Source organism: Myiozetetes cayanensis, unplaced genomic scaffold (assembly GCF_022539395.1).
Source record: "Myiozetetes cayanensis isolate MyiCay16 unplaced genomic scaffold, myiCay2020 scf7, whole genome shotgun sequence".
Lineage (NCBI taxonomy): Eukaryota > Metazoa > Chordata > Aves > Passeriformes > Tyrannidae > Myiozetetes > Myiozetetes cayanensis.
Window position 1 is genome coordinate 8,555,805 of NW_026087964.1, and position 14,543 is coordinate 8,570,347.

Sequence of the window (14,543 nt, forward strand, 5' to 3'; positions counted from 1 at the left end):
TGCAAACAAGCAGAGCCCAGTCACTGACAGGAAATTTAACAAGTTTTTTCCTGAATTTGATCACAAATAGCATCACTATTATTTCACATAGTTATACTGTGGAACTGTCGATAGCACTGCTCAGAAAATTTTCCATTTGCACTGAGCCTTCACCTCTTCTCATCATCCAGTAGTGATGTCTAGTTACTGGTCTCATACTTCCATCCAAAAAATGCATATCCATCCATGCAAATGTATATTGTGCCCTGCAGATTTGCATACACGCAATAGCCAAAAATTCTAGACAGAGAAAAAGGAAACAAAATTCTGATAGCCTCTATTTAGAATGAGATTTCCGTATCTGATGTACTGTAAATATATACACAGAAACTGAGAAATTCCATCAGATTGTAAAACTCAAAGGGCTTTGGTTTGCAGAGTTTTTGACTGGGTTTGGGTTTCTGTGGGGTTTGGTTTTCCACTTCCAGCCTAAGTTAATAACTTCCTGCAGAAGCTCTGAACTGTGCAATGTAAATATTTACTAAATATGTCTTGTCACTTCAGGTCCCAAAGGTCCTTGCTCTCTTTAAGCTTTTTGAAAAGCAAAAGCATTACATTTCATCTTACTTGAACAATTAAGGTAATCACTCATTTGCTTTTAAGGTTTTGAGGGCTTTCTAGCATAGACTTTCAAAACAAATCCTCATTTCCCTTTCCCAAACATACAGAACTGTTTAGGTTGGAAAGGACCTCTTGAGATCCAAACCCCTGCTGAAACAGGGTAAGCTAGAGCAGAATACTGATGCTTCTTTCACAGAATACAAGTTCAAACAGTCTAGAAATTAAAGTAAACCAATATATTAATAGTTTCAAATAATTCATTTAACAGGCCATAGGACTTCCCAGAGGAGATGGTTCTCTGACTGTACTGGGACTGTTTTCTTGGCATGTGGCCTGTCACCAAGTGCAGGATTATGTAGCTGTTCTATATGGATCAGCTGTTAAGCCATGTGAACTGAATAAGGCACAAAATGTGATTCATTGCAGCCACACATCTATTTCTATATTTTGTAGGATGATGAGAGCTAGATAAAAGTCTAGGTTTTCATTTTTTAACATTCTGACACAGTATAATTCCTCTGATTACAAGTACTCTCACAGGAGGTGCTCAAGAAAGACTAAAAAAGGACTAAAAAAAAATATAATCTCAGCCCAAGATCACCACCACGTGAATAAATGAATGAATAAATAAATCCACCAAAAGAGCAGCCCTCCCTGGGGTGTTCAATCCAGGTGGAGTTCAAAGGAATAAAACAGGGTTCCATTTCGCATGATGGAATTTTCCTCCATCTTCATAAGGTGGATGACACAAAGAAACATTTAAGAGTGTATACTTACTTGTACAACCTTTTTGATCCTTTCTTAGTAAGAACACAATTAAATATTTATTTTTTCACTTGAATTACAACAAAGATATTAAACCAGTCAGAAAAACAAACTCTACTTATTAACTTCTCTTTCGGGGCTCATGAATACTTGATGCAAGTAATCTTCAATAAATGTGTGACTTCAGAATATCAATTTCCAAGCACACTGACTTAGTATCACAGAAATCAAAGCCCTCCAACAAGGAAATAAAAATACTTGCTTTCAACTCTCTTAGTCCTGTCTTCTGTATTTAAACAGCACTAGGAAAGGTAAATTACATATCTGGCACATAACTAGGATCAGCTGCAGATTTTCAGAGCTGTAATTCATCACTTCACACAACACCTTCTAAGAGAGAGAGATAATAAATAGCATGTTATTTACTAATTCTAGATAAAAGAGATCAACTGTCAGCTCAAATTAACTTCAAATGAACATGCTATCCCTAAATGTAGGTTACTAGAGCAGCTAATCTGACTTCTGTTATTTAAAACTTAATTCTGGTAGCTTCCTCCCATAGCAGGCTACATTGAAATAAAAGTTATCCCCCCAAGAAGTGATAATTCCTCACTAGAAACTATTCTTCTTGATTATTATGAATCGCTTATAAACAAACATGCTGACTTCAAAGCCACAGAGGACTTACTGTCCTTGTAAGCAGTGCTGCTGTGAGATTTCACTTAATCAGTACTTCAGCTTGCAGATGCTGAAATGTTCTTATCTGTATTATCTATGCAACAGGAGTAACTTTTAAAGTGTGTTCCCACCAATTATGCAAGAGGTCCTTTCTGCACCAAGTGACAAGCAGAAGGGACACTTGAACTTTCCTCAGCAGGTGCTCTGCCGCATCCGTTCAAGTTTGCTTGGGTGCATGGTAAGAATTCAGAATGGACAACAATTCAAATTTTTGGTGAAAATGATTATTCTACATTAAGGAAAATTATAATCTAATGACACTGCTCTGTGATGGAACACAAGGCATTACTCAGGAGAGCTCCGTAACACGCTCCTCGGGCATTTTTGCGGCCACGCCTGAGCCTGCAGGACTGCGCTGTCTCCTCTCTCCACGAGGTGCATCTGCCAACTTTGTGTCCCAGACTCACCAGAGAAGCTGCTGCAAGGGCAGAACTGCCTTGCCCCGGTTTGCTCCCATTAGCACTGAGTACATATAAGGTGAAATAACTTTCAATCATACTAAACACATGCTTTTAGCCTCCAAGACAGTCATCTATACTATGGGAAATAAGTAATATTGTGAAGCAGACTAAGCTCTCACAAAGAACTTTTCTAGTTCAATAGATACTTCTTCTATATCAAGAAAACACATAAAAAAATTAGAATAATTAAAAATTTTGTCAACTTCCATTAAAGTTACTATTATAGTTGGCACAGAGCAGCTTCAGTAACATGACAAATCAGAAATGTGGTACTACGAATACCTGTTAAAATGTCAAAGTCATAAGGAAAAAGGAATTGATTTATTGTAATTAATTTATTCTGGGATGGTTACCTTGGCATGACAAATTCACTCCAATTTCCTATATGGTATCTGAAGTTATTTTTAAAATCCCTTTCTAATTAACGCTGTGTGTTCTAGAAACAGCTAGTACATCCCTTTCCAGAAGCCCAACTGGATACAACCCAAAAGGAATATGATATTCACTGTTTTTGTGAAGTGTTCTGGCATTTCCTGGAAAATGACTGAACAATCATCCTCAGACACACACAAATGCTTACTACTGAGCTAATCAGGACAGGTGCTTCAAAGAGAAGCATTATACTTCCTTTTTTTGCTTTACTAAATCCAAACTTCTCAACATGCACTTCACCTTTCTGATTTGTTAAGATGGCTTTTACACAACTTGCTTCATTCTTGTCTGTCCTGTATCTTTACATTAACACTCTCTTCATATCACTTCTAGTTATATGAAGATGTGTAAATCCAATCACCAAAGAAACCATTTAATGTTTACTGCTCTATTCCCTGGTACCCCAGTGTAGCAGCCATGTGTATTACCTAATTAATACTGGTTTACATCAGAGAAGCAGGGAACAACAGAAATGAACCAGTGATTAAAATTAATTCTAAATCATCTAGCTAATGTGGCATCCTACATAAAAAGAAAATAAACATAGTCCCTGTGCTCTAGGCTCCACAAGTCCTTTTTCCTCAGTTCTTGCACATCACTATTGCAAAGTGCAAGGCAGATTATCCAACAGTTCCTTGGTCTATCTGGCACACAGATATCATAATCTTTGGAGACCACAAGAGTTAGACAGAGTAACCCAATAAAAAACATACTCAGATGTGGAATCATAACCAATTGATTCATTAGGCCTAATTAGGAGATTATTTCTTCAAATAAGGTTTATGTAAAGAACTGTAGTAACTGCATGGATGCCCCATCCCTGGAAGTGTCCAAGGCCAGGCTGGATGGACTCTGAGCAACCTGGTCTAGTGAGAGGTGTTCCTGCCCATGGTAGGGGGATTGGAATGAGATTGAGATTGTCTTTAAGGTCCTCTCCAACTGAAACCATTCTAGGATTCTGTGGAAGTTTGACAGTTCTGCACTTCGAGTAAGAAAGATGACAAATGCTAAGAAAATTCCAACAAAATCTTATTTTAGACACATCTCAAGTTTGTGCTGCAAGCAAGGCACATTTGAGAATAAGATTACCAGGCAAAATTTTAAAGAAAACTGTTCAGTAGAGCCACACTTGTTCCTTTACGTACTCCCATATAAGCACATAGATACACAGGTATCAGAAGTTATATTCCCCCCTCATAATTCAAAGCAAGCAAAGCTAATGCTCTATTGCTGTTAGCATGCCCACACCTGACGACATTTAAAAGAAATCACTGTTTGAAGTTTCGCCAATTATGTTTCCATGTTACCCCCAAGCAGTAATTTAGAACAGTGGGATGGAAGGCACTGTGTGTTCTTGTCAAATATATTACAGCAGTTCTTTTTCAAGATTCATTATTTTCATTTGATAGATATCCATTGATATCTATCAACCAAGACTAACTCTGACATGTACATGGTTTCATGTGGCAGTTAGCAGATTTGGAGCGCTTGGTTAGCTCAGAAATATATCACGTTGCCTGAAGCCCATTCTCACATGCCCTGGGAGATCAGCAGCATTAGACACTCGGAATGTCTCAGGCTGTGCTGTGGAACAGCTCAGGTGAAGTGGTCACCTACACTCAAAGAAGGTCTGGTTTCATCAGCGCACAAAGTAAGATCCACAGGAAGTTGTTTGCTTTGCTCATCCCTAAACTGTCCTCGAACGTTTCAGCACGAGACACGGCGGCTGCTTTCACTGAAACTCTGGCACCATCTTGGGGTGCAGCTTCATGTGTCACACTGCAAGTGTTCAGTGAATTAACCAGATCCTTGAAGAACTGCAACAGCACAGCTGAAGACCTGCTCTGTCTATTGAGCAATGCAAATTTCAGCAGAAAACTAGTCAGGTTAAAGCTAATTAAGCTCTTGGATTTATGACCAATGGACAGGCACATAAATAATTTCAGTATTACTACTAGGAAATATACCTACTGAAAAGTCTTATACATAGTCTCAACAAGTAACCTCTAATTGCAATCTTGCTCACAGTATCCATCTTGAAAAAATAACACAGGTGAACTTCTAAACTCCTACTTTATTACTAAATTTGTGAGTATCAAAGACTTTCTGTCTTGCTACTGACAAGTTTCATTATTCAAATCCAAAATAATTAAAACTTTCAGAATTAGGAGGCTTAAAAAAAATCCCAACATTTCAAACATGAAACAAACTGAACTCAGTTTTAGGTGTACCAGACAGGAATTAAAAAAACCCAACAGCAACAAAACTAACCAAAAAAGTTATTTATAATGGACAGATCAACTGGTTTTACTGAAAATTTGAGGCAGTAATTTCAGGATAAAATTTCTTACTTTCCACAAGGATTTTCATATAAATATTCCCCACTCCTACACATTATTTTTTTTTACCCAACATTTCATTAGAATGGATATCCCTCCTTTGCCAGTTAATTGCAACCTAACATTTGAAAATTTCTTCTACACTTCAGCAGGATAAAAATTAAGATAAAATCTCTACTCAAGGTCAATATTAATAAGCTTTACAAAATTTGAGCAATTCTTCAGTATGTATTTTAACTGCTATTTATATTCCACTCAAGTGTTTCATAAAAAACAAACTTTAGAACTGCAGTAAGAATAGCAATTGATTGCTACATTAAAGTACTTGTCTTAGAAGTTCTTCTCACCATCATTCTGTCTTCATTTTCTGGCAAGTTGCAATGTACTTACATTTCTCCTGCTTCTGACTGCACCAAGAGTATCTGCAGCCGAGGATTCATTCACACGAATATAGACAATTTCAGACACCAAAATGCTTGTCCCACAAAAAATACTGCCCTCAGAACATACACACATAAACAATTTGCATCCTTACATATGCCAAGTGGTATCTGTCAAAGTCAGGCCTCCTCTCACAAAAGTACTTAGTCCACAACACGCTTTGCCACTGCAAGACACAGCGAGGCAGAGCAGCTTCTCTGACTTGTCCTACTTGTAACTTAGGAAATGTTTTAGAAATAAACACCAAACTGCAGTCTCCTTGAAGTCAAATGTTTCTTTTCTGCAGCATAAAATTATAACTAGACCCTTGGATTTCTGTCTCAGACTAGTGTTGTACAGCATTACTCTTTCTAATGAGAGGAAAAACTGAATTCAAGCAAAACTAAGCTACCAAATAAAGTACACCTTAAGAGTGAATAGTATGTAAATGAAAATGCACAAGGGAAGATTTTGAAATATTTGCTTCAACCATTAAACGAAAGTCTGACAAAGCACTGCTTACTGCTATCAAGCCATTTTTCACTGAATCCATTTTATGACTTCCTCTCCCCATCAAGCATCTTTCTGAAGTGATCACAGAATTTTAAGGCCTTCGATTATGGTAGGAAGAGGGAGGCAGACTGTCTGCAATTTCTCAACACATTACTGGTTTAAATAATTTAATGCAAAAATCAAAATTACATTACCCAGATTCCTGTAATTTCCTATGAGAGTCAGAAAAGTTATTATTGACCCCCATTACCTTTTCATTCTCTGCATACTTTTCCCTCTGAACTATCAGACTGCAAAATTCCAAAGTTTTCACTGAATTGTCTCCCTATTTTGGTTTTTCTGTGTTTGTGTATATATACTCTGTCTACAGATGCAGGGGAAACACTCTAATAATTTCACTTAAATAGAATTTTATTTAACTATATTTAGGTTGAAATACATTAAGACCTTCTTCAATTACTCCCAATAATGGGGCTACCCCAACCTTGCTTGCTTTGCTCCGATGCTAAGGTCAAAAGAAGAGGTTAGGCTGCAGGAGCAAGTGCTCCACATCCATGTGAGCATAGTGGTATTTCCATATCCACCTACTTTGAAAAAAGGATCACAGAAAGACAGAAAAATTATAAGCAAGCTCCAGAACTGCCCATGTGGACTATTACCAGACCACTTACAAAAAGAGAATATCCTAATGAACACATCTACCTAATTTGACAACAACAACAAAAAAATCTCTACAGGTAAACATTTTCAGATGATTCAGAAAACTATTTTTAAAAACTCAAGTGGCACTGAGAATAAAGTATTTATTTGTATATCAACAATTTGTAATTTATAAACACTCCTCACACACCACTAATTAACAATTTCAACTACAATTCACAGAGTGTTTTTATCTTTTTGCAGAGATGAAATCGTGAACATTAACTGGAGCAGCTTGAATGCTTCAGCAAAAATAGTATTGTAACATTATGTTTCACAGTGCAAAATCTACTAATTATTCCCACCAGAACAGCACACAAACTTAAATCCAAAAACATGACAACATGAGAAACATGTTTGTAAAAGCAGAAAAGATATCTTACAAGCTACTTTAAAGTATCACTAGTATCAAAGAAACTCTGGAGTTAAAAATAAAAGCAGTTTATATTTCCCTTATGAAATGCACGTGCTAAACTACCTATAGAACAGCTTTAAGTAACAATTTTTTTTAAGGTTAAAACGTTCGATTCTATGTTTGAAAATACACTAAAAAATTCTGACCTACAATTTCATTAATGACAACAAATGTGCAAGCTTTATTGTTTGAGCATGCAGCAGAAGTCAAAATAGCTCTGAAATAACACAAGTCTGCAGGCTGCAGATATGAGGTTAACGTTGGACACTATAAATCTGACAAGAGTCAAAGGTGGAAGTTACTTGTTCAACCTTTATGATCACACACCTTTTTATTCTTTCAAAAGTATAGTTGAATGGTTTCTTCCCTTTTTCTCCTGTTTAAGGTTATTAATAAATTCACCTTCTTCCTTTTTCTCTGCAACTAGATTTCTCTAGACAATATAAATTTAGCTCTAAGTGATGCTGCTTGATTTTCAGCTACGGGGAGATGCACAGTACTTTCTAAAGCTAAAAATCAATCATCAGTATTCCTGTGGTCTATTTTTTTGTTGTTCATAAAATAAGTACATAAAGACAGTCATATCCTCAAGAAAGACATTACTTCTTGCAATTATTTCTTCATATTTGCTTCATATTTAAATTACCTTTTACAGTAGTCAGAGTGCTTACCTCAGTATTCTGTAACCATGAGAGTAGAACAAATTACCAACAAAATTATACTTGCATCACTTTGTTAGGATAATAAGTAATGGGAAAATGGGAGTTCAGAAATCTCCCAATTAGTCAATTAGGAACTTAGCAACTGAACAAATACTCAAATAGCTTCACAAACAGTAAGCCAGTACATGACACCAATGCTGCTGAAGGTGGTGGGAGTAACCAAAGCATCCCCACCTCCTTGATTATTTTTGGCCACATACCTTCCACAGCATTGTGGCACAAGTATTTGTGCCACAAATTGGACCAGGAAACATCTCTGGGTTAACATTTCCTCCACCTCAACCAGGTTAATCTCAGGAAACTGATTCACTTTCCCAATCAAGCTCTCCACATAACCACCCAAATGCTTGTGCAAGCACAAACTATGACTAGGAAGGTGTATGGAGCAATAATGCAACCAGGTTACATGGGTGAGGTATTTCTTCCTACAGTAGGAACAGATCAGAGTATTTGTAGTCCTGTAAACTAAAAGACAGACTTTCTCACTTTTGCTGTCTCAAAAATCTCCCTGGAGAGCTTTTTTTGACCTGTGCTACAGATTATTTTTTCTATTTAAACATTTCCCTCAACAGTCCTTTGTCCACTCTTCCATTGAGCTACATGGTATCCGCTGCCTCTGCTACCTTCCTTCAACCCATTGCCTTCACCTCTCCTCACCTTCTCCCCTCAGTGCACTTCAATTCCACTTCCACTCACTCCTGTAATCTGGGAAGTGAACACTTGCTACCATACGTGGCGTTTTATTTAGCAGTTCAGGATGACACATAGTAGCATGCACAAAGCAAGATGCTTTCTGCTCAAATATTCCAGTCCTTTCCATTCACACAAAACACAATTTAGAATTTTGGGAATTACCTTTATGCAAAGCTTTGTTGTAATTTCAACACAAACTGGTGAATTGCAACTGTCCCTGACAAGAACAGGTGAGGGCTTACAGAAAGGAAAGCACGACACTACACAGAACAGAATCTCTTGTGAAACCATGGTGCCATACACAGATTTCATAATTTCCTAAGGAAAATTAAAGGATTCAGGGAGAACTTTAGTTGAACTTGCATTTTAAGGAGGCACAAATTAAAAGACAAGCATCACAAGCTAAATATATCTAATACAAAGAAGAACATAAAGCCTTAAGAATCTATTAAATAGTCCAAACTTACTTCATCAGAAGCAGAGCGAAGACACTGGACAGCAGCCTGTTTTTTCATTTCCTCTAGTGTTAGATCAGAGCACTTCTTCTTACTCTTTCCCCATTTCTTGTAAGCTCCCTTTTCCCAGCCCAGGAAGATGTCATTCTCCTAAAATCAAAATAAAGAAATTACATTATTTGAAATACATCAATATCTCAGTACTACAGCAGAACAGGACTACAAACAACACACTGTTCAAAACAAAACCAATCCTTTTCTATCTGCTAAAAACTACTTTTTGCCCAGATAAAGATTAGTTTGATTACATAAAACTTGCACTTACTATTCAGAAAAGCACATGTACTTTTCACAGGACATGGAGGTTACTCACACTTCACTGCAACATTTTCCAATTGCAAAGCATATTCATAAAGGTAATTTTATGGTCAACTTATGGTTGAATGTATTACTGTAATTTACACAAAATATGTTAAGAGTTTACTGATCTCTGAAATAATAAGGATGAAAAGCAAGTAGTTCAGAGTTAGGATAACACTTAAGAGAAAGCTAAAGAAGCCAAAAGACAATGCAATGTTAGATCCCAGAGCCTTCAACTCAGTCTCACAATGAACATCGCTATGGCCAGAGAAAGCAGTGCCTATTGTAAAATAACCCTGAACTAATTCCAGAAGAAAATTCATATACTGGGAGGTGGGGGTGAATGCATGGAGTTGGCTTTTCATACATGTAAGAACAATGAAAAACAATAAAATCAAAGTAGAATGCTATTGTATAACATGCAACCATGTGAAGATATGTAGCATCTGTTTTATGTGGCTTTTTAGAATTTACAAAATTTATTATGAGACTTGCTTATTCTTCACTGCCTGTTCACACAAATATACATGGTTTCCTACATTCATATCACAAAAGAAATATTTTGGCTACCAGGAAAATAGTCTTTAATGTCTTCTAATGGATACTGATCTAAACCATCTTCTTCAGAGAGATCCACAAACACCTGATGCTTTTCAGCCTACCTGTTTCAACCCTTTCAACATTCCTGCTACTGCTTCTAAAGAAATCCAGGCTAAGGCCTACTCTCATTTAAAGGAACTTCCAATTCCCCGTGGTTTCAAAACAAAGGAAAAACAAGTTGTCACTGAAACCAATTGAAAAAACAAGTTGAAACTGATTGTCTCTGTGCAATCAAGGAAAAAGATGGGAAAAAGGGGAGCAGAGAGAGACCACTCATCTTCAGAAATCAGCCACGGAAGGGCTGCCAATCATGACTTTACATGACAGAGTCCTCTATGAAGGAGTAAAGCAATTTGTTAAATTTACTTCTTAAAGTCTTATTTGAGCACCAAAACTGGAGAATTGCACTTGGTGCTGAAAGAACAAAAAGCTAAACAGTCACTGTTTTTCCCTATACTTTTGCAAGGTGCCAATGATTCATTTAAAGGACTAACATTAGAAGGACAAACAAAAAGGAATAATAGAAAAAAATAAGAAGAAAAATATCAGAAAATAGGTTCAAGAGACTCTCTGCACATGTACACTTCACTTCTAAAAATTAAATGTATAAGTCTTTTCCAAAATTGTAATTTATGTATTTCTTTATAGTCCATGAGGCTGTAGAGCACTCTAACTCTTCCCAATATTTATATGAAAGCAAACAAACTGATGAGAACCACCTATCCCCCACCAGCTCCCAAAGCCTGTCCTGCTCATCCAAATGGACACACTACTCAAAATGAAAGCCCAGGCAAACCAGCAAATGTGTGCAAACAACTGAATTTATTGCGGTTTGAAGCAGAAAGTTCATGAAGACAACACCTACAGCAGGAAAACATTCTCAAAATGCTATATATTAAAGTACTTTGTTTCCCCTATGCCAACAAAGCTTTCCTCTGTACTGGTACATTACAGCTCCCCTCTACTTCACCAGCTGTCTGTCAACAGAGCAGCAAGAACTTTCATGCTTACAGAAATTTATGTAATTGATGTCATACACCCTAGAGAGTGAGTTTGTAGAGTTGTGAGACACAGAGTGAAACTCTGCTTTTATGATGACTAAAGTGACCAAAGGCAAGAAACAAACAAACAAAAAGACAGACAATCCAGTAGTTTCAAGTAGTTGAAATTAGCCTCTTAACTTTCCTCCCTTCCCCCTCCCCTCTTTTTGTCTCCAATGGTCAGGAGTCCATCAGTAGGTTTACTCCTAAGACTGGAATGTATTAAGTCCATGACAAACAGGCAACAAAGCTGTTCAACACAACATTCTGTATGTATGAAAGCAAGTAAACCAGTTCCTCCACATGGAAAGAATCACTACAGAATTCTGCTCTCTTCACTTACTACATGCCTTCATTTGCCTTATTTCCTAACAGAACCAGAGATCATAAGATAATGCTCATTTTAATGCAAGACCTCCACAACAACTTTGAATTTTCGCAATTCTGTTCAGTGGTCACTGAACATTTCACAGAAGCAGTGCTACTCCAGATTTAATGGGTGTGCTAAAACTAAAGCAAAAACTAGGCCACACTAAAATTTGGCTTACAAAATTCTAATATTTAAACCAGACAACCACTACCTTAATTTTTAGAGGACAACAACCCAATTAAAGAAATATCAACTAAAAGCCAGTGCCATCTGGATACTGAAAAAAGTCAAAGTTTTTGAGTGTTTAATTCAATCCTGAATTAAGATACAGGCACAAATTTTAGAAAGAGATTTTGAAATTGTTTATCCTAATCAACTGTGCAAAAGTAGCAGTTCCACCATTTCCCTCCACACTACCAAGAAACAGGAGAAGCAAAAGAAAAGCGAGTTTGGTAGTGATTCTTCTTTCAATTGCTGCAATATCTATCGTCTGTAAGAAAAAATGTGCTATCTTGCAATAACACTGAAACAAAATCATTATGAAGCTCATACTCTACATAAATGGCAACATTAGAAAGGAAAACATAACCCCTATTTTTAAAAAAGGAAGACTCTGTGAACTACAGGCCACAGAGTTCTTGTGCCTGGCAAGATCATGGAGGAGACCCTCCTGAAAACTGTATTAAGGCACGTGGGAAATAAGGAGGTGACTGGTGACACCCAACAAGGCTGCACTAAGAGCAGATCGTGCCTGACAGATTTGGTGGCCTTCTACAACAGGGTTAAAACATTGATGGGTAAGGGAAGACCACACTGCATCATCTACCTGGACTTGTGCAATGTTTGTGATACTGTCCCACACAACGTGCTTGTCTCTAAACTGGAAAGACATGGATTTGACAGTAGGACCACTCAGGGGATAAGGAACTGGCTGGACAGTCACACTCAAAGAGTTGCAGTCAATGGCTTGATGTCCAAGGAGAGAACAGTGACAGATGCCATTGCCCTGGGTCTGTACTGGTACCAGCGCTGTTTAACATCTTTGCTGGCGACATGGACAGTCACAGTGAGTATTCCCTCAGCAAGTTTGCCAAGAACACCAGGCTGTGTGGTGAGGTCAGCATGCTGGAGAGAAGCCTGAGGGACCTTGACAGGACTGGGAGATGAGCCTGTGCAAACCTCATAAAGGTCAACAAGGCCAAGTGCAAGGTGCTGCACCTGGGTACAGGCAATCCCAAACACAAACACAGGCTGGGCAGAGCATGGATTTGGAGCAGCCCCAAGGAGAAGGACTCAGGGACGTTGCTTGACGAGAAGCTCAGCATGAGCCAGCAAAGTGCTCTCACAGTACAGAAAGCCAGCTGTGTCCTGAGCTGCATCAAAAGCAGAGTGGCCAGCAGGTCCAGGGAGGTGATTCTACCCCTTTGCTCCACTCTCATGAGACTCCCCCTGAAATGCTGTGTCCAGCTCTGGGGGAACCAACATGAGAAGGACACGGACCCACAGAAGTGACTCCAGAGGAGGGTCAGAGGAGGACTGGAGCACCACTCCTAGGAAAACAGGCTGGCAGAGTTGGGGTTGTCCAGCCTGGAGAAGACTCTGGAGGGACCTTACAGTACCATCCAGTACCTAAAGGGCCTACAGGAGAGCTGGAGAGGGACTTTTGACAAGGGCATGTTATGACAGGGTGAGAGAGAATGGTTTTAAATGGAAGGCAGGTAGGTTTACATTAGACATTAGAAAGAAACTCTTTACTGTGAGGGTTGTGAGGCACAGGAAAAGGCTGTGCAGAAATGCTGTGGATACCCCATCCCTGGAAGTGTTCAAGGCCAGGTTGGATGGGGCTCTGAGCAGCCTGGTCTAGTGGAAGGTGTCCCCACCCATGGCACGGGGGTTCGAACTACATGATCTTTAAGGTCCCTTCCAAACCAAACCATTCCATGGTTCCAAGACAAAGTATATCTAAAAGGGAATAAGTCCTCATTGCCCCTAGGATGTCACAACTGAGAATCCGGGGAAAACTGCAGATCACAAGCATATTTCACCTTTAAGATTATTCAGCAAGGAGAACACATAAATACATTCAGTGATCTCCCCTGAAAAAATGCTTCTGGTCAACTGAGAGTCAGGAAAAACTCATACATTGCCTAAGGCCACAGGGATGGACACCTTTTTATAATGAAATTCACTATAATTATTGTGAAAGGTCTGATCAGCCAGGATCAGCTTAAACATTCCTTACAGGCTGCCTCAGACTGAGACAAAGAGAATACATGGGCAAGACAGGTCAGAAGAAAACACAAGAAACAGCAGCTCAAACTCAGCTTATATTCCCCACAGGGAATACAAGAGGTTCTGCAGACAATGAGCAGATTCTTCAGAGAGCAGCAAATGACAAAAAACATGCTATCACAGAATAGAGAGAACTGGAAACATTCTTTAATGTTAGATAATTACTCCAAATCTAGGTATCACCAGGGAAAGAATTCATCTTAGACTTTTAGTGAAAAGTCAGGGAACTGATTAGCCACTACAGCCACCTCCTTCCCAGCTGCTGCAACTGGAACTTCACCATCCTGTGCAGTTGGACTGTAACAGAACAGCTGATACTATATCAGACCACATCATGCACTACTGGGACCTCAAGGTCATCAGGGTATTTGGGACTGATGGCAGGCAGGGAAGAACTCCACCTATCAAAATTAATTAACCTAAGTATCAAATCCCGTAATCTGAGTTTCCATCAATTAAAAATTCTTGCTTATAATCCTACCAACTTGAAAGGGCAGTCTATGTGATATTCACTAATTAGAAGTAACTCTAGGCTAAAGCTAAGCAGAAGAAATTTGTCACACCCACTCGCAAGAATGAGAGAACATGCAAATGCTGCATCTGTTGAAATCTTATGTTTGTTGAGCAGG

The 14,543-nt window shown here is 38.4% G+C and overlaps 1 protein-coding gene across 1 annotated transcript in view; it reads right to left on the reverse strand.

Annotated features, from left to right (window-relative positions):
- KIAA0232 (KIAA0232 ortholog) overlaps positions 1 to 14,543 on the reverse strand; it is a 66,295-nt gene that overhangs the window by 25,363 nt on the left and 26,389 nt on the right. The window contains exon 3 of the mRNA XM_050337697.1: positions 9,265 to 9,402. Within this exon, the coding sequence (XP_050193654.1) occupies positions 9,265 to 9,402 (138 nt within the window). The remainder of the gene's footprint in view (positions 1 to 9,264; positions 9,403 to 14,543) is intronic.